Raw genomic sequence first — 21,582 nt, 5'->3', positions numbered from 1 at the left:
AAAGGAAACTAACAAGCTTAGGCAAGAAGCACTGATTAATGAACAAAAAATATTTGGGGGGAAAGGTCGGACGTTCAAGTCAGACTAGCCCCCAGGCAGTTCTAGCTTACATGACCAGCACTTTCTGTATGCAGCAGGTAACCCATGCCGACACTAACTTTGTCGACATGAGAGAACTATTATTTTTGGAAGGATGTAGCGCTCTGGAACAATATCTCTAATGTATTAGTTACAAGCATGCTGTCTTTCAACATCAGGCATGCATGTTTTATTTTTCACCTTATTTGTCTTGTACCCCAGTTTCTGCATTATAGCCAATGAAAACAAAACTCTACCCTTCACATTAGCTGTCTGGTATTTTCTCCTGTAACAAATCCCAAGGAACAAGCACTGCGTTTCACCTATCTCAGTCTTTCTGCACTTGCTGGACAACATTTCAAAGAAGGAAAAAACTAAACTCCAATTTGCTCATGTGAACTTCATTTCTAAGGGTCAGTCGTAACTTGGCAATATGAGTTTAAGCTGCAAACCAACTTTAATCCACCAAGAACAGGCATATTCCCAAATACATTTTGGAATATACACACATATACCTTTAGGTACAGACTACCCATGTCTCCTATCTAGTCTAAGGATTGCTTTTATGCTTTATTTTTTATTTCTTATCTATACGGCACCATCAATTTTGAGGGCTCATTACAGAACGGCACAGGCAAAAGGTACATCCTTGTCCCAAAGAATTTGCTATTTAAGAGTCAAAGTACATGAGATTCTTTGTCACATGAATGTTTTCCCTGAAGTTCCTTTATTGTTGTGATTTGGTAACAGGAGGGGAAGGTGTAGGTTGATTTTGGATGAAGGGCAGTATATAAATTTAAAATAAATAAATCTGAATATTAGAGATGGATGATAAATTCAGTTCAGTTCACATTTTAATGTGAACTTGCCTAATTTGTACTTCTGAAAACAATACATGAACCAAAATGCAGCTGTCCTTGGAGAGCCACACTTTTTCAAATTTAGCAATGCATTCCTCCAATGGAGAAAAAAAGTGTACAAAAATATGAAGCTATAAGAAACTCCCTGTTTGCACAGGGTTGCATTTCTGGCCCCCAAGCATATCAGTAGAGTGCGCATAAGCCTGCAACATCCTGTTACTCCCCCCATTTTTTAAACCTCTCGGGGCCAAAACAGTACATGCATTGGTGGTCTTGCGCCAATTGGACATGCACAAAATGGTCTCTGCCTGTATGCATAAAATACACACCCAACCCCACTATTTTATAGGGATCATAGCTTCAAAATGCACAATAGTTTTGCTATCCTACACTTACGGTGTGTAGAATAATCCACTCTTTTACCATAATTTAATTATTTCAGCAAAAGTTGAAAAAGCAGAGAAATCACACAGGTAAAGATTACACATCTGAAGCACAGCAAAAAGGCTCAGGAAGAGCAAAACTCAGCAAAATCTTTAAGCGGTTTTTTAAAACCTATTTATTTTAAGCTGCTTTTCCTAATTTAGACCTTTATTTGATGAGCCTAAATTAGAGAGCTGTTTTAGAATGTATAGCTCTCTTTTTTAGCAGCTGGGATCTATACTGCTGTTTTATTTATTTTTAACTGGCCTTTCTTTTTTAAATAATTGTGTGCTGCTGTTATTTAAGTTGTCTAGATTTGTTTTGAATTGCATTGTGTTTTCAGGATACGCAAACTGCCTAGTGTAGATTGCACCAAACACTGTGGCCTATAAATGTAAATAAATAAACAGAAAGAATACAATACTTTTCGCAGGGAAATGATGAAAACAAAATTTACATGCACTAAAGCTATAAAACTGTTATTACAATGAGGCCAGAAAAGCAAATTATGATCATAAGACTATCCCATTAATTCCAGTAGGTCTTACCACCAGGTAATAGCGCTCTAAGAATCGCGCTTTGGAAATGTTTGGGTACCAATATCCCCAGCAGCATCTCCTATAGCACCCGGGAAAGGTTTCAGGAAATGACCTCCTCAAAAACTCATAGATGTGGGACTGTTTCCTCTTCCTGCTCAGTTTCTTTTTGCACTCGCTCAGTCTATCCTATACAGAGGTACCTCGGGTTAAGTACTTAATTCATTCTGGAGGTCCGTTCTTAACCTGAAACTGTTCTTAACCTGAAGCACCACTTTAGCTAACTGGGTCTCCCTCTGCCGCCACACCGCCGCCATGCGATTTCTGTTCTCATCCTGAAGCAAAGTTCTTAACCCGAGGTACTGTTTCTGGGTTAGCGGAGTCTGTAACCTGAAGCGTCTGTAACCTGAAGCGTATGTAACCCAAGGTAACACTGTACTGAACACACACCCTGAAACTTCCCCACATTTTATTGGATGCTAGGACTGGACTAGGGCTGGGAAATATCATCTTTCAACATTGCGATATACCACCAGCCAAACATTGTGGTCTGGCGATATACCACGATGTTGAAAAAACAAGCTTCACTGGCCTCAGCCTGCGAGGCACCGGGTGAAATTGCCGCATCTCTCACCATGGGAGGTGAGGCAGTTTCGCATCAGCGCCTAGCGGGCTGGGACAACGCAGCTTGTTTGTACGGCTCAGCTGGGGCGTGAGAGGACTCCCCATCCCCGGCAGAGCCATCCCCAGTGCTGGGGGAATCAGCTCAGCTGATGGGAGCAGCAACCACACAGTCCTCAGTCAAGCAGTTTAAAGATGCAGAGGGAGGAACAAGCTGTATCGGTGTCTCGTTGATGCAGCTTTTTCCTCCCTCTATGCAATATGATGGCAGAGTGGGATATATCACTGGTGAAACTGCCACCACTCCTGAGTCCCTCTGCCAGCAACGGTCGCTGGAGGAAGTCACTAGCAGAGGGATTCAGGAGCAGTGGCGGTTTCACCAGCGATATACTACTGAGTGAAGCTGACATTGTAGCCTTATGAGGCTTTGCCCTCGGGTGGGAAAAATATTGCGCCCGGGAAAGGGAAAATGGGAGTCAACAGACACTTGAGGAATAGTTTCAGAGAAAAAGCTTTATTTCCACCATCCATGAACTGGTAGAAGGAGCAAGTGTGATAACTCACAAAAAGCATGCACGAGTTCACAGTCATGTGCACAGAGTATATATCCCCTTCCAGTTCCTTCCCCTTTTCTCCTCCCTCAGGAGTCCTGCCCATGAGTTCCTCTGAGCATGAACAGAAAGCTGTCTTGGGACTATTGTGGACTCTTCCCAGGAAAGGGGGGGGGTGAGAAGCCAAGGGGTCGAGGAGCCCTGGTGGTTCAGCATGTCCAAGATGTTGCAACCGAATGAGTTTGAACAGAGCCTATTCATCAGCTTTTTGAAGCCTTCTTGTACTGATAAAAAGTAACGGTTTTGCCTATGTACCAGCATCTTGTGAGAATCCACAGAAAAGCTGTAGCTGTGGATTTTAGGAGAGAGAAAGGGAATTTTGGACAGTTTTGAGGCCTGGGGTGATTATTGAAGCCTGGTGTGATTTCAGACAGGATTTGGGTATCCTGTCCCTTCAACATCACAGTCTGCTCCTCATACTGGTTGTGGGTTATATATAGATATATCAGGCTGGGCCTTGACTGGACACCTTTACTCCATCCTAAACAAAGGAGCTTTTTTCTATAAGTGAGTGCAACAGTCGCTGTTATAGGTGCCTTTTCCCCATTGATGTGGTAGTCATGCCTGTACCATTCTGTGGCCTTGACTTTTATTGCTCTTTTAGATGTGGCAGCCATCTTTGTTAAATCCCCACCTCCCGGCAGCCATTTTATGACTGACATCTATGGCACTTTCTCAAAAATTCAATTTGCCCACTGGCCCAAAAGGGTTGGCTATCCCCAGCCTATGGGAAGCCCAAAATCAAGGCATGAAGTCAGTATCTCCCTTTACCTTTTCCATAAAATACAGTGGTACTTTGGGTTAAGAACTTAATTCGTTCTGGGGGTCCGTTCTTAACCTAAAACTGTTCTTAACCTGAGGTACCACTTTAACTAATGGGGCCTCCCGCTGCCGCCGTGTGATTTCTGTTCTCATCCTGAAGCAAAGTTCTTAACCTGAGGTACTATTTCTGGGTTAGCGGAGTCTATAACCTGAAGCGTCTGTAACCTAAAGCGTCTGTAACCCGAGGTACCACTGTAGACTTAACAGCGCTTTTTTTCAGCCTGGAACGTGCTGGAACTCAGTACCGGCACATCTCACATGGGTGCCACTGCCACTGCCACTGCCACTGGCACCTCTTTTTCTAAAAAAATAGCCCTGGACATAAATATTATTAAGTATGAGTAGAACCATTGCGTGCAGCATATTTCCATTCAAAAGATATGCAGGGCCCAATCTGGACCTGATCACTGCTTGCATGCATTTTAAAATGAAATGCAATGGAAGATGCATGCATGTGTCCTTCATATCTGACAGGACGTGTGAGTAAATGTCATTAATCCTTCAAAGGATGAGTACAGGTCTTATGGCACAAAATCATAAAATGTATCAATGCATCAGCTCACAGTGGCTGTTCTGCTCTCCTCTGTGATCAACCGACGAGCAACGGTTATTCCATATGTGAGGAACCACTGACCTTCCAGATGTTGTTGGACTACAACATCAGGGACAATGGTCAGGCGTGATAGAAGTTGTAGTCCAACAACATCTGGAGGGTCACATATTCCCTAGCCATGAATTTATTCACTAAAGCACTGTATATGGCTTTAAATACCACAGCAATCGCACAAGGCTCTTTCCGCAGGAATCAAAATCATTCAGGAGCAGTGAGGAAGCTCATGCTTATCAGACAAATTTCTTCCAAATCAAATGATTCAACCAGTTGCAGACATTTGTCTCAATGCCGCCAGAGCAAATGACACATAACAATTCTGCCCCACGCAGCATTCAACAGGGATCGGAATATCTATGTACACTTCAGTCGCAAAACAGAGCCTCAAGTGTGCTTGGGCTTATTCCAAAATAATCCAAATGCTGCTTTTTTAGCAAACGGGGGTCAATGAAGCTCAAAACTCAGACAAGGATTTGAGCATTCATGTGTTTATATACACCCACTTGTTCATTTATTATTCTAAAGCTACTTTACCCAAATCGAATTACATAGCTGACAAGCTGCATAGATAAGAAAAATGCAGACGAAATCTAAACTCGGCTGACAATGCTGCATGATATAGTACATTATATCATTTGGCATTTTTCAAATGAGTGGAGGAGGTTGCATTGGGGTGGATGGGGCAGGAAAGATGAGCCTGCACATACCTAAACTGTACCTTTAACAGGAACATAAAGGAATGTATTCAATATACAGTGGTACCTCGGGTTAAGAACTTAATTCATTCTGGAGGTCTGTTCTTAACCTGAAACTGTTCTTAACCTGAAGCACCACTTTAGCTAATGGGGCCTCCTGCTGCCACTGCGCCACCGGCGTGCGATTTCTGTTCTCATCCTGAAGCAAAGTTCTTAAACCGAGGTAATATTTCTGGGTTAGCGGAGTCTGTAACCTGAAGCTTCTGTAACCCAAGGTACCACTGTACGTATATGTAATATGTAGTATATTTTCTAAATGCTCAACCATCAAAGCAAAAGAGAGCATATTGAAGAAACTTTGCTTACTGTGTGTACACTTTGGTCCAAACAGATCTCCACATCATAGAAGTTCCCATGGTGTCTGACGGGCAGTGTGGTTCCAGCCCACTGCTGACCCTCTGCTTTAGACCAGTCAAGCACTTTACCACCAAGCTGTCCGCGGAGGGAAACCTTGAGAACGTAGCTGCCTTGTGGCACTTTGTCTTTAACACCACGTAAGCATTTCAGCTGGATCTGAATGGGCTGAGGTTTTTGAGACCAGTCAATCTAATGGAAGAATAGATGGGTGTTAGTGAGGAGAAAATAGAAGAGGAAGACACTTGGCTTGCAATAGTAAGAGCACATAATCAAAAGCGATCTGGTTCCAGTCAAGGCAGTGCCTGTTCTTCCCATGGCCTTACCAGGTTTTATATGAGCAATGAGCTGCACATTCTTATGAATGCCCTTCAGATCTTCTGGGGGATTCAAATGCATGTGCCCAGTGCATGTAGGGATGTTGAAGACTTGCGTGTGCAAGTTCAAGCCCTCCCCACTTGAAGCCACCATATCTTCTTGTGAGCGTTTGAACAGTCAGCAAACTCTGCCTTCACAGGTAAGGAATTCTAGATGATTTGTTGTATCTCCTTGTTCACTGCTTTGGACCATTCATACACCGTGGTGTTTTTCTGTAGAACTACAAATTCCATCTCCTAAAAGGAAACGATGTTGACCTGTCTCTTACACAATCATTTCACTGATCCTGAAATTAAAAGGTTGGGTCAAGAGGCACCTTAATCTTGCAGGGGATTTGCGCATTGATTATGGCCCCTGGTTTGTGTTATGGGGTCAGGTTTGTACACCACTGTGCCACCCGTCCCTCATAACATGTAGTTGGGGGAGGGTGAAATGATATCAACACATCTGCATTTCTCCAGTACCCACAAGCAATGGGCAACAGCACGCTTTTCCTGACATGAGGGCATACTGCTGGCTGCTTTTCACAATTTGTTCTACAGCCATGATGGCTAGAAGTGGGGGGAGTTTCAAGAAAGCCCTGCGGTCACATTGAATTTCTCACACACTGCATTCCCTTTGAATAGGCAGCAGGCAGGTGTGCCTCCAGTAGGTTCCCTGCAACCCGCTGCATGCCTTCATGCCGGACATTCAAGAGGAGGAAGGGGAGGGCCTGGGCCAATCCAGGACCCATTGGATCCTGAGCTGGCCTAATGCCATCACATGGTGGCAACCAACTACAATGGCAGGTGCAGCAATCTGCCTTCTGCACATGAACTCTCCTGACCAGGAGGCTCAGTGAGGCTATGGATGAGGCAGCGGCCCCACTATTAAGTTCACGGGGTAGCAGCTGGGGTTAGGACTGCACCACAAATCACCACAGTAGCGATTTGGAGTGTTTCCTTGCTCATTTCAAGGTAAAGCAACCAATTGTGAGAGAAGGTGCCTCATTGGCAAGCGAAGCATATTAAAATAATATGCTGCGTACTATGTGTTTCAAAGCCTCATGAGCCAAGCCCACAGTGACCAATAATCTCCCTCCTTTTTTTTTTTAATCCGACCTTGGATTTATATTGGAAGAGACAACATATTTCCATATAGATAGAAAGCTTGTGGAGTTTAAATTAAGCAGTTAAATAAACACTTGAAGCAGTTAAACCTCTTCTGGGTTTTTTGTTTTGTTTTTCTCAACACAAACCGTACTTAACAAACTAATCTGAATGACAATTATTTTCATTTAAATGAGAAAAAAAATTTAACAATGGAGATTTAACCTTAATATTTTTACTATATATATAAATATATAGACACACACACACACGAGAAAAATTAACATCATGTGAATGAAGAAATAAGACAATCTTTCTAAAACCTCAAGGCAGGATTACTGATGCAGGCAGTCTGAGTTATTAAACACATTCTAAATTAAACGCCTCTATGAATTTTATACTGAAATATATTTTGATAGTTTTGCATGCCAAATGTGACATTTTATATTTCAGATTCATCTTCTGTAGTAATTTTGGAAATGTCATACAAACAAAGATTTTGTCATTTACCAATGGAATTACTATGCATGGCCAGTTAGCCTTCTCTCTCTCTGGCTCTCCTAGTTGTTTCAAGTCAGCAAGCCATAAAAAATCTTTATCTCTCTGAAACACAGCAATTTGGAAGATAATCGAATAGTGACTGGGGGGCAAAAACGCCAGTCTGAGGAATTATACCACAATCTCTCTTGCATTTACAACCTTCCCTCAAAGCGAGTGTCAGTTGAGTAGGAAAAGGAGATAGGAGATTCATCATATCTCAAGCTTGTCTCATTTACATGGTGGCAACGCCGCCTCCCCTCATCTCCCCCAGAAAGACTTTGCTTGGCCAGTGCCGAGGAAGTGTTTTGAAGAACTCCAGCCTTGCCCAAATGATTCATCGTTAATGCTTTTAGACATTCCATTTAAGCATACAGTTGCATCTGCTGGGATGCATACGTTTAAGCCTGATGAAAAACTAATATGTTTATTTTTAAAAAATGGGAAGGGAAGGGATTTCATACGAGGGAGTCAATATAATTGATCTAGTCAGTTTGCAATTTACATTAGGGAAAAGAGTACACACACACACACACACACACACACACACACGACTCACCTCCCAGCAAAGACCTGCTGCTCCATTAGATCCATTATTCAGTCCTGCAAGGTTACTAGACTTGGCTGCAGTCCCTTCATACGGTGCTGCTTTCAATGCCCGACTTTCTTCCATGCTTCAGCGGCAAAGGGAAAGTGAGGGTAGGAAATTTAATAAAATGCATAAATTAAAGAAAGTGTTGACCCTTGAAACCTACATGCATTTTAATGCATTCCTTAAATACGTTACAAAGAATGCAGCAATGAAGGGGGTATTACTGCTCAGGGCAGATGGATATTTAGCTTTTGACAACTGGAGGAGGAATAAAATGGGATAACTCGGGTAATGACACAACTTCCATTTGTCAGTCTAGACTAGTGCCAAAAACACAATGGGCCACAATCCAGCAAGCACTTTAAGCATATATTTACTGGCCCGTGGCCATGAGGTTTCGCTCATAGGACCCAGGGAGCCAAAACAGGCTTGTGCACCAGACAGAGCAGGAAATTGGTGCTGGAGCGACAGCAGAGCATGGACAGAGAAACCACCAGTGAACTGGTGCTACGGCAACATCACAACTTGGAAAGAGAAGCCACCAGTGAACTGGTGCTGGAACAACAGCACAGCATGAATGGAGATACCACCCACATGTGCGTAGAAACAGGCCAGCTATCTTCACGGCCAGAGTGTGACCATCCACTTCCGTTGAGAAGAAGTAGCTTCAAACTATGAAGCACTTCTCATGCCATAGATACTTGATGTATGGTGGTGGTGGAGGAGAGGGCATAGAGAAGAGGTTAAGAATATTTGAAAGGATTCTGAAATGAACCCTCCGTGTTCTGGAGCTGTTTACCTCTGGATATCAGTCACCAAGATCAAACAAGAGGGGTGTGGGATGTAATCATCTGGAGCAGTCAAGTACAACATTTCCTGTTTGCCTAGAGTGAACATGCATGGGGAATGTTGGTCCATCCAGTTGAACTGCCTGTTACACCTGGCTGGAGCATCCTTCCTTTTCCATGTGACAAGTAGGTGGGTATGACCTTTCCAGACCTGGTAAAGGCCAAGTCACATAGCCACCTTCCTTCTTTTTCATCCTACCTGCTTCCTGCTTCACTTGGACTGCACTGGTTATCTCCCATATGGGGTAAACCTGTTTGTACATATTTGTAACTTTAAGCCTAAAGCCTGCCTTCAGAGATCACACTGTGCTCTGCCTGATTGCAAGTAAAACTACTTTTTGTTACTTATGAATAAGACTGTTGTGTCTTTATTCTTTTAGGAGGGATTCAAGGGGTCTTGAGAGACTCACATGAGTCTGCAACCAGCTTTCTTGCTGTGTAAAAGAGGGAATGCACTCTGCTGTGTGAAGAAACTTGCTAGCGTGAGTTAGGAAGGATAATATTAATCAATATATCTTCTCCTGTTACCCACAACATTCCCACAAGGGGAAGGGCATCACCTTTTAGAGAGAGAGACAGTAAGAGTATAGTCTGCTATTTATAATTTTTTTTTACAGAGAGTGGTGACTTTGTCCAGTTTCAGACAATTTCTCATCCAAACTATTGCTGGAAACCTGTCACCTGCAAACCTACAATATATATTCCTATAACCAGTTACTTGGAAGATTGTGAAGCCTCACACTCAACCTAGTTTGACCAAGAAGGGCTTACTTACTTACTTACTTTATTTATGATTGTAAATCATCTCCAAAGACTAATAATGAACAAGGAGAGATTTTGCAGCCTTTTTTTCTGCACACAGACTCAACTAAAAAGCTTCCCTAAAGCTGGCACAAGATAAACAAAGTATCTGTGTTCCTAAAATCAGTCTGTGGCCTGGTTGTAGAGGAAAGTTTTTGCTAAAGATGTATAATGATGGCGCCAGGCAGAAAAGCCCCATTCTCATGTTGCCACCCTCCATCTTTCACAGAAAGAGCACATGAAGAAGGGCTTCAGATGATTATCGCAGGGTCTGAGTCAGTTCATATGAGGTGAGGCAGTCCTTGAGGGATTGTGGTCCGTAACCATTTAAAGCTTTATAGATCAAAACCAGCACTTTTAACTGGGCCTGGAAACTAATTGGCAGCCAGTGTAGTTGGGCCAGGTTTAGCAGTATATGCTCAAATTGCCTTACCCCAATGAGCAACCTGGCGGCTGAATTCTGTACCAGCTGAAGTTTCCGAATTGTCTTCAGAGGCAGCCCCACGTTTAATATATTGCAGTAATCTAACCTCTAGGTTAGATGAAGCATGACCTCAGAAGAAGCTGCCTGGTATATCACAAGTACATATTCTAAAAGTAAGCATTTACAAATGTAATAGTAAAGTGTGCCTCAAATTTTAATTGCAGGGGATGGAGAGAGAAAATGCTTCAGCCATCAGAAGTATGGGAAACACAGTCCTAAATAAACACCTCAGGATTTTTCGGCATCCCTTTCTCGCTTGACCTGAAGGTTAGACAAAGCTTAACCTAATTTGCCCTAAAAGTGGAATTGAGTCAACTTGTATTGTGAACTTTACTATTTAAAAGAGAAAATCTCTTTTCCTAGGAAGAATGGTCTGTTTGAAACTTTGTACTTATTTAGTTTCCTCATGATGGAAATTATTTCACTTAATTTGGTTAGAGCTACATTGACACAGGGGTTCATTAGGACACCCATTTGCTTGCAATTCAATTTAAAATTAAATACACTTTGTTGTGGGTTTTATTACTTTTAAACTACTGTATCTATTGCCTTTATTAGAAGCTAATACACAATTATGAAGGTAAACAGTTTTCATTACACTGTTTGATCTCTTTTAGGGGTGCAACATTTTTCTCCTTTTTCTTTCACATAGCCAGAAGTTGAATTCTGGTTAGTAGCAATCAATTTAGCCTCTTTTCCTACCGATGAAACCTCATACGCATTTTGAATTGCCGTAGTAATACATTTTGGCTATCTTCTCAAATTTTGCCAGTTCTATTATTGGAAAGACAATGGCGATTACAGGGTCAGCATACCTGGTTATCTTTCAGCTGTAGGTTAAATGAGGGTTATGATGATGCAGATTTGAATTTAAGTATTTGCCTCCCCACTTTTTGTTTGCTGAGGGTTAACTAAGTTGCAGAACTGGCTTTCTCATCAGTAGGTGTCACTATAGTACTATTTGCACAGCTAAGAGCACCATGCTAGAGCACTGGGTGGCAAAAATAAAGGAGGAGACAGCCCAGGAATGCAGATGGTCTTCCACTCATCTCTCTGGTAAAGAGCGAAGAAACCTATCCAGCTCTGCGGTACTAGACTGCTTATTTTATATAAAAAGGCAACCATTGCTATTACAGTGGTGCCCCGCAAGACGATTGCCTCGCAAGATGGAAAACTCGCTAGACGAAAGAGTTTTCCGTTTTGGAGGTGCTTCGCAAAACGAATTTCCTATGGGCTTGCTTCGCAAGACGAAAATGTCTTGCGAGTTCCTGCGGGGTTTTTCCCCTTCCCCCCTCCCTTTTTCTAAGCCGCTAAGCCGCTTATCTGCTAAGCCGATAAGCCGCTAAAAGCCGCTAAAAGCCGCTAAAAGCCGCTAAAAGCCGCTAAAAGCTGCTAAACCGCTAATAGTGCTAATCCGCTAAGCCGTCAATGGGCTTGCTTCGTAAGATGAAAAAACCGCTAGACGAAGAGACTCGCGGAACGGATTCTTTTCGTCTTGCGAGGCACCGCTGTAATTGTTTTGTTAAGTTGCTCTATCTTGTCCAAGGTAACCCAAAGCGACTTACAACAATTATGGGGAAGACAGGCTAGATAAAGGAGGTGAGGTTACCTACTGTTCTGAAACATAGTAGAAGACATTTTCTAATTTTGAACACAAAAGTATCTAAGGCCTATAAGGAATGCAAAAAATGTACCCAGCCATTTAGGTTTCTCTAAATGAGACGCTGCTGCTGCTATGTTTTTCTAGCTGAATTCACAATCACAGAATCATCTGGAGAGTAATTCCTTACCCTAAGAAACCTTGTCCCATTCCTAATTGGATTGTGCTCTCCAATTCATTAAGCACCACAAGTACAGGAGAGAGATGAGTATACTGCAGCATGCTAGTTTAGGTGGGAAAGATGAGGCTTTTGACACGGTAATACAGAACAAAACCCCTAAAGCAAGTGGTATGTTTAATAATGAAAACCCTAATCTTTCAAAGAAGCAAGCCATGTCACACCTTCTATATTCCTCAGTATCAGCAGCCACCCCTATACCAGTAGAGCCACACTTCTGGTATCAGTTACACAGCAGATAATCAGGATGGAGATGGGGCAGGGCTGCGTTGGAGTCAAGACTGCCCAGAGACTGCATGGATGGATCAGTGGGAGTGTTTGATTGGTTCTGCCAATGTGTCTGTGGAACCCCAACACAGCTTCAGCTTCGCCATGGTCCCCTCCCCATCCCCATCCAGACAAGCTGCAGTGTCATCCAGAGATGGGAAGTGGGCCCCACAGCTCTGCCCCACCACACCAAGCGTTACTGCCCTGCACTAGGGCCCATAGAAACCAGCATTACTGTTTCTCATGGTTTAAGCCACGGTCAACTGCACTCAATTTTTAACAAAAGTTAAATACTAAAGTTGATGTCAGGGGCTGGTCTGGATCGGAAGATTGGGGAATTCAATCACAGGCAGATTAGCTCCTAACAGAGGAGGAGGGGGAATATTCGCCCGCCAGCCCCTGCTTCCAGCGTTTCCAGAAGCAGAGAGACAGGCAGAAACAGAAGCTGCTCAGTTGAGAGAGGAGCCACCCAGCTATGAGATAGTAGCTATGCAACCAGAAGGGAGGGAGCAGCTGGACAATACATCAATAGAGAGTGGGGGAGAACCCCCTCCCTCTCATCAAACTTGGAGGTCCAAGCATGTCAGAGAACAAAGGAGACACGGGGGGGGGGAGGAACTTCCCGTTGGCGCGCTTCTTGCTGCGGAAGTGAGGAGGAGTCAGAATAAGCAACTGATATCCTTGCAGAGGGTTGCCTGTCTGTGCTTGCAACATAATGCTGTAATAAAAGGACTATAAATCTACCAAATGCTTTGTTAATTCTTATCGTTGAGCTACCAGAACAGAGAGAGGAACTCCTATACTTGACAGTTGCTAGCAAAGGCTTTACATTAATAGCACTGGTGTATATAGTAGGATTCTCAGGTAGAAAGCAATGGAAGGGGCAAAGACTTCTGTTACTAATACATACCTTCGAAAGATTTTAGGAAGCCTCCTTCTGAACTCCTCTGTGTACTGGGAAATGCCTTTATGTCTTAAACCCTATACAAAAGAACATTTGAACTTTTAGAATTCTAATAAGCATATCTTTTTAATATAACCATTTTTTTGCACATTTTCATAAAGACAATGACATAATTTTAAAAGACTATCTTACCTTCCACCTATAATATGCATGTCTTTGGTATAGTTCTCTTACATACCCAAATTGGACATTATGCTAATTGTGTGTGTGCAGTTAATTTGCTAATTTGCATTATGCTAATTGTGTGTGTGCAGTTACTGAAATAGTAACTGTGACTAGGGCAGGGTGGGTGGACCAGAACTGAGACTGGCACACTGGGAAGGTTTTAACCCTGGGAGCAACCTTACATTGATTTCAATGGAATCTTTATGGTACATATAGTATAGCTATTGCGTGATCTTAAGAATTTACACAAAAACAACACTTCCTTCTTCAGAAAAAGAAAATCAGCATGTACACATTTCTATCACTTCTCTTCAGCTAATCCCAAATTCAGTTATGTAAATTGTAATATAACACACTGATCATTTCAGGGTTGGACAAGATAAAGAAGATGCAAGTAGTTTAAAAATACTAATATATCCCTCATGAGAAAGCAATTTATGTAGTCAGAATATTCACTAGAATACAACATGCAGACTGTTTTATATATATATTGCTGATGTTCTGCATCATTGTTATGTTGCTCATCAACACTTAGGAGGAAACTTTCTGAGGAAATCTTCACGTCTTCCATATCGTAATATTAACAGCATTAATATTAATAAAAGCATGCTTTGGGTACTGCATATTGAACTCTGCAATGTCTTTATAGGAAGGCATTGTCTAATACAGATAGATGCTGGAGATATGATGTTGAAAATGACTGCTGAGGCATAAGATAAGAGCATATGCAGTTATTTTTTTCTTTGTGGTCTGAAGCTGTTGTCCCTATTAATTTTAAATTGGTGAAACCCTTGATATCTGAGGATGTTCGTGTATGTTGAAATTATATTCCTGTAGTATGGGGGTTAATGGAAGGATAACAGAAATGGATTTTGTGAGCCTTTGTGGTTACCAAGAGAGTTTACTCTGAGCCTGGAAGGATAGACACCCACCACCTCCTTAAGATGTAGAACCCTTGCTACATTTTAATGTACTTTTTATAAACTCAACTTGGTTTGGACATTTGGCAAGAACATATCAAGCCATAAGTGGAAACTAAGATGGATGTGCTGATGACCATTTTATTATTATTAATGTGAGCTGATGGGTCCCCCCTCTTTATTCTAATTCTTTTAAAAATAAATTTGCAATAAAAAGTGGTTTTCCGCTTGCCCTACTCCTTTGCCAGAGAAAACCCACTATTTATCAGAGCAAAGGTCAATCCACAGAAAACCTGAATTGCCATTTTGCCTGCTTGAACACTAAAGAGTGATCTTTCCTTGGAGAAAGCAGCAGGACAAGGCTGTGGACTCTTCATTGGAGGTTTTAAAGTAGAGATTTGATGGCCATCTGTCCTGGAGAGTGTTATTGGGTTGTTCTTGTTTTTATTTTGATTATGTATTCTGTGTTTTTATATCATGATTTTATCCTGCGCTTAGACCTGCAGGTACAGGGCGGTATACAAATTTAATAAGTTGTTGTTGTTGTTGTTGTTGTTGTTGTTGTTGTTGTTTTGTTGTTTTAGTTGAGATTCCTGCATTGCAAGGGGTTGGACACGATGACGCTTAGGGTCCCTTCCAACTCAACAATTCTATGATTCTATGATAAGAGGAAGTGTAGATAAGCTCTCAGTTAAACCAAAATGGACAGAAAAATGGTGGATACCTCACACCATGTCTACTTAGACATTTGGCAATTCTGTGGGCTTAAACCCAGGTAATTAGGATTAGAGTGTACTCTTAGGCTGCAAACATACCTGGGCTTAAGTCTCATTGAATTGAACAGAGCTTCTCAATAACTACACTTTCAAATCATGATGTCAAACTCATTAATGGCATGGGAGCATAATTAGAAGTATTATTTTTCACATAAATACATATTTGTTGATGTTTATTTATGTCTGTTTTATTTGTATGATATTTGTGAATAAAAAGGCAGGGGTTTTGAACATGAATTCAGAGAGAAAACTACATCAAAGGGCTGGTGGAATACAGGATCTTCTCAAAACTACAAAACGAAACACAGAGGATATATCTGCCTGACTATCTGATTATCTGAATATAAAAGAGTTTGAGGATCTTTGAATACTACTGTAGAGGCAAAATTGTTTGGTTCAGGGAGAGATAAAGGCGCTAACATTATGCATCTCTGGTGTTTCCCACTGTCAAAACCAGAGCACTATATGTTTTACCACTAGCTTATTTTTAGATTGTTCTATCTTTGCATATCTTTCTATTTTAAGTGGTAGTGCTTTGTCCAAGTGGAGAAGATTACAGACAATTGGGGTAGGAGGTAGAAACCCCCAAGGTATCATGTTAAGTAATGTAATACCTTTGAGTCAGTACCTGAAGGCAAGTGACAAATCAATTAAGACTACCATAAAAAGGTAAAAACCCAATTAAATAATTATCTCTTCCACTTGCGACTATTAAGAGCTAATTAAATTCTATATGTTCTATTACATGTGGATTCAAACCCTCCCTTGCCAGTTAAGGAAAGGTATTCAATGGTTACAGATGAGACTTCATAAACATTCAAATGCCTATTGTGATAGGCTATGGCATGGGACTTTGTGGTAAAAATTAGCTTTTACTGACGGCTGTATATTTTTTAAATTTTTAAATCAAACCCGCATATATCTCATGACATAAAAAGGCATTAGACAGAGAATTTATTGCTTCTATGTATTTGTTAGACTCTGTACCACAGTATCAGCATTATTATTTTTCATAACATGATGATGCTCTTGAAAAGTTTAAAGATTTTTAGTGATATATTTAAGGGACAGAATTTTATCTTCACAACATTATTATTATATTGTTGTTCTGTTGTTGTTATATGATTTTATGTGATGCCTATACAAGGTCCCCCAGGCAACTCACAATTATAGACATTTGTTTATTTTATTTTACTTATTATTAAATGTTCCTCTCTCCTTTCCTCCTAAAGGAGTGCAGGATGGCAAGCATCAAGCGATAAAATGATACAAACATCTTTAAAGCATGCAATATTACAGTGTAAAAATTTTAAACACATCAGTTAAACATTGCAGTCACCTAAACCCTTAATAACCAAACCTCTCTTGGAGCTCAGAATTGTATAACTCACAGAGCCCTTGTTCATTGATAAAGCAGCCCCTCTCAGTAGCAGCTGGTAGGGCAAGAGAAGAATGGAACAGTGTTGCTTAACTGGCTTCCAAATGGGGACGCCACTGCCAGTAACCAAGAGGGAGAGGAGTGAGGCAGCAGAGAGGACACAGCAGTGGGAGTGGTGAGTTGGCTTCATTGCTATGGCCTCACCTCTCCCCTTCTCCCTCTGCTACATGACTCATCTTTCTCAGACTTTCCCCTAGCCATGACCACCATAACTGGGTGCCCCATTCCTCCATGCTTTTCCTGTCCAGAGCAGTTCCATGATCCAAACCTGATCCTTCTAGGGGAGGAAGCCCTGCAAACAGCATCTCTGTCTTTTCTGTCTGTTTTAGTTTATTGGCTCTCATCCAGCCCATCCTCCTTGGTTCTGCGCCAAAAGATGCTCATTTTCCTGTCGCCACAGAGAATGTTTAAGAGCCCATTGGGTGTACTCAAGGGTGTTGGTACTTGACGCTCACCTGTTTCTGTGGAAAGTTGTCAAGGAGAATAATCTCATCCTGAACACTCTTCTCAAACTGCTCAATGTAAGGGCGAGTCTCTTCATCGTCGCCTTCCTCACAAAGTCCACTTGTCTTGGTAAAGCCAGCAGGCCACGCAGAATCTAAAGCGTCTTCATCTGGTTTTTCTAGAAAAAGAAAGAATGCAGCAGATTCTTTTTACCGGGAGAAATTCTCTCCCTTGCAATTTATAGTTCTGAGATACTGTTCAGATCCAACAAGCTGCAATACACGACAAAACAAGTTTGATTCTAAAATGCCGCTGTAGGAATGTTATGGATGTATACAGTGGTGCAGCAAAAAGAATGGTAACGCGTTGCCACGTTGACTCATTAGTATCATGTCTGGCACAGTCATTTGACTCAAACTTCCAAGTAACCAGCAAAGACAAGGAAAGGGCACATAAACATGTGGAGTGGAACAATGAAGTTTCAGCATGCCTTTCAGCGATGGATGAGTGAATCTGTCAATTTCAGTTTCTCTCTGTTTCTCTTTTTTCCCAATCTTAAATTTGACTCTCCTCATTCCACATCAACATACACATTTTTTGTATACAATTTCCCCTAACAGAATTCATTTCTGTATGTTATTTTCACCCAGTGCTTTTTTTTCGGGGGGGGGGGGACGCTGGGGTATACATACCCATAAACATGTTGTGAATCTCACTTTGGCCTCATTGAGGGGCAATATTTCAATATGAGTAGGATAATGAGAGTACCTCTAAACATTTTGTTAGAAAAAAAGCACTATTTTCACCAATAGATAATTTTATATGCACACTTTACCCTAGTATTTCTTTGTTTGCACATATTACTTGCTTCACCTTTAAATGCAGGCTGATGCAGAATTCTTGTCTGCAAGGTCATTAAAGTCCTGTGCTTGGACCAAAACAATAGGCAAAAATTGAAGTCCTTTTGGGCAATAGCAAAAGTAGAAATGAAACAAAATAGTCTTGTTTCATCCCAGCATTAATATATATTGATTCTTCTCACTGTTACAAGCATATGCTTGCATTTTGCAGGACGTTTGGATTACAACACTACATACCCTTCTGCAAATCATACCATGACTTTTGTTCTGATATTTACAGAAGTTTAAGTCACAAATAATCAAGAAGATTATTTTGCTCATTTTCCCATATTAGGATCACTAAAAGATGACAGCAACCAGTTTGTTCACATCTCACTTCATCTGGGTTACATGAAGAGAAATCCATGTTTTTAGATTTGTCTACTCTCCCCCGCTCCCCAAGCTGTGGGAAAACGTCACATCTAAGTTTTTTGCCTTCCATACGTTCAGACACAGAACTGACTCCAATATCTACATCTTATATACATTTTAACTTTTGCCCAGTTAACATTGTTCAGCGATTTCTGAATACCAAAGCTGCGCTGAAACCCTACCACCAAAGGATATGGAGTTTTTTAATCTGATATATTTAGAATTCCAAGTGTTCTGATTTCTCGTGAATAAACCAGTTTTGTCTGCTGCACTAATTTTCCTCCAAATGTATACACTATGTAAGTGCCTATGCACTTAAGACTGTTGTCCTGTAGCCCCTTACCTGGGAGTAATTTCCACTGAACTCAGTGAAATTTACTTTTGATTACACATGTATAGGCTTGTACTTTGAACATTAGTTGGTGCTGTACACGATTGGTAAATGGATATATTGGTAATATAGGACACATGCCTACAGGGCAGAAATAAAATACTAAATATTCAGTATTAAGTGATAATTTTGAGTGCTGGCAGCAACGACTACCATTTTATGATTTTTTAAAACCAGGGAATTGTCTCAGAGTGCAAAATTAAGAGGCTGGCAAAAAAAGCAAAACACACAAAAAATTGCTTGGCCTTTGGCTTTAACGCAGCATTACATTGTCTTAGTTTTCAGTATGGTTTAGGGGCCTGATGCATTTGTTGGATAGCTTGTAAATATGGATTCATGTGCCTGCTTGCAATTATTTTGTGACCTATCTATCATTAATGATTCCTATGTAGAAATCATGAAAATTCACCTAGTCATAGGGCTTGGTCTCACACACATATGTTCATTTCTTGTTGACTACAACAGCAAGACATTATTTGCTGTTGATGGACCACCACAGACCAAATTTTTGGAGCATCTCAAGCACACAGTTCTTTTTGGCAGGGACCATTCACACTTCACCTCTCAGGTATCAAATGCAGAGTAGTTGGACAGAAGAAAGATGGGTAGCCTGTGGCCCTCTAGATCTTTTCGGACTTTAGCTCCCTTCAGCTCCAGCCACCATGGTCAACAGGCAGGACTAATGCGAGTTAAAGGTCTGCAACATCTATAGGACCATAACTTCTTCCTACATCAGCAAGAGAAACTAAATGATGGTCGGGAAGTTGTGAACCAACTCTTAGTCCTTTATGAGCCAAAAAGCAAACACAATTCAAATATGTGAATGAAAGACGTTTACCATGTGACACCAGAATTCTATTCTCTTCATCTAGAAGAGTCATCAGTTTGTCATAGAGGAGTTTCTCATCCAGCTTCACAAGCACTAAAACAAGAGAAGTAATGGAGGTCAGATAACTCTGGATAATTTCAAAAACTCTTTAAGTGGGTATATAACATGGCACGTAATAAGCATTTAGAGTGCAAGCTTTTGCGTGGTATCTGAGTTTTAAGTCTCACTGTGTTCAGTGGAGCTTGTTCCCTTGTAAGTGTAGCTAGAGTTACACCTTTAACAACTCTCCTGGACACCAGCAACTTCCACATGGCTGGGAAAGGCAACAGCAATACTGGAAGTGAGACAGAATGGCCAGCTCTCAATAACAGTCTATTGCTGGGAGGTGGAGTAGGGCAGGAATCAGTAATCCCTTAAGAAGCAGAGCATTTAAAGTCACATAAAACCTTTTTTTTTTCTCTCAGACCAGCTTGGACTACTGCAATGCACTCTATGTTGGGCTACTTTTAAAATTGACTCAGAAACTACAGCTAATCCAGAATGCGGCAACTAAACTGGTGACTTGGAGTGGCCGCTGGGACCATATAACGCCAGACCTAGAGGATCTACATTGGGTCGCAGTACATTTCCAAGTACATTTCAAGTTTTGGCGCTGACCTTTAAAGCCCTAAACAGCCTGTATACCTGAATGAGCATCTCCACCCCCATTGTTCAGCCTGGACACTGAGATCCAGCTCTGAGGGACTTCTTGCAGTTCCCTCACTGCAAGAAGAAGTTACAGTGAACCAGGTAGAAGGCCTTCTCAGTAGTTGTGCCCTCCCTGTGGAATGCCCTCCCATCAGATGTCAAGGAGATTAAAAGCTACCCAACCTTTAGAAGACATCTGAAGGCAGCCTTTTATCAGGAAGTTTTTAATGTTTGATCTTTTATTATGTTTTTATATGTGTTGGAAGCCACCCAGAGTGGCTTAAGCAACCCAGCCAGATGGGTGGGGTATAAATAATAAAATTATTTTTATTATCATCATCATGATCATTAGACCAAGCTCCTACACCGCTGGGAGTAAGGTGGAGGTGACAGGGACAGGTTTACTAGTTGATCAGACCCATAAGCAAACCAGATGTGGGAGTTTTATAAATGTTAGGTATAAGGTAAGGGTAACCAATGTGGTGCTCTCCCAATGTTGCTGGGCAAACATCATCTTCGATTATTGGCCGTGCCAGCAGGGTTTAATGCCATCCAGTGGAACAACATCCGGACAGCTCCAGATTGGCTTCCCCTGATATGAGGGGCTTCTTCATCTGGTCACCTTGCCATTTCCTTTCTTGGGCAGAACTGGGTGGAGATGCACAGGCTGGCCTCTCCACTTCTGAGAGTAAGATCTGCTATAGATTTGACTCCCTGAGGGATTCCCATTTGGCTTTTTGATTGCTACATCCCAGAAGCAGTGCAATATATAAATGGGTTATGAGCAAAGGATATGTTTTAAAAAGAAAGATCCAAGGTTAAAAAGGCTAAACCACCCCTTGCATATCTTTTCACATGTTTAAACTTCCAGAGGGAGGGAGGAGAGAGGAGGAGAGGGAGAAGAGAAGCAGGGGTGATGGAAGGAGGAAACATGTATCATAAATTGGGCTTTTCAAAAATAAAACTGTGTCTTCTGGACACATCTTATGCAAAGCTCTCTTTTCCAATCTGTGGCCTCATGCTGATCAAAGTAATTATGTCTGGAATAAAGAAAAGCTCAGTCTTGGGCTGTGGTTCTGTAGATCTTAACCAACCTGGGGCTGCCTGCCGTGGCTGACATAGCCTTAGTAAATTGGACTTTCACATGGCTTTCAAGTGACAGTTGTGCCAGAGACATGGTAAGAGAAATTCAAA

The 21,582-nt window shown here is 41.5% G+C and overlaps 1 protein-coding gene across 1 annotated transcript in view; it reads right to left on the bottom strand.

The window, feature by feature from the left end:
- The window catches only part of LOC309349226 (uncharacterized protein), a gene marked incomplete at its 5' end in the record, with an annotated part of 141,475 nt that overhangs the window by 102,532 nt on the left and 17,361 nt on the right, over positions 1-21,582 (bottom strand). The window contains 5 exons of the mRNA XM_081874974.1: positions 5,623-5,862; positions 8,233-8,347; positions 13,414-13,484; positions 17,222-17,388; positions 19,711-19,794. Of these exons, the coding sequence (XP_081731100.1) occupies positions 5,623-5,862; positions 8,233-8,347; positions 13,414-13,484; positions 17,222-17,388; positions 19,711-19,794 (677 nt within the window). The remainder of the gene's footprint in view (positions 1-5,622; positions 5,863-8,232; positions 8,348-13,413; positions 13,485-17,221; positions 17,389-19,710; positions 19,795-21,582) is intronic.

Source organism: Podarcis erhardii (assembly GCF_964252035.2).
Source record: "Podarcis erhardii genome assembly, chromosome: 8".
NCBI classification, from domain to species: Eukaryota; Metazoa; Chordata; class Lepidosauria; order Squamata; family Lacertidae; genus Podarcis; species Podarcis erhardii.
The sequence above is the reverse complement of the archived record's forward strand: the minus strand, read 5'-3'. Positions and strand labels throughout refer to the sequence as shown.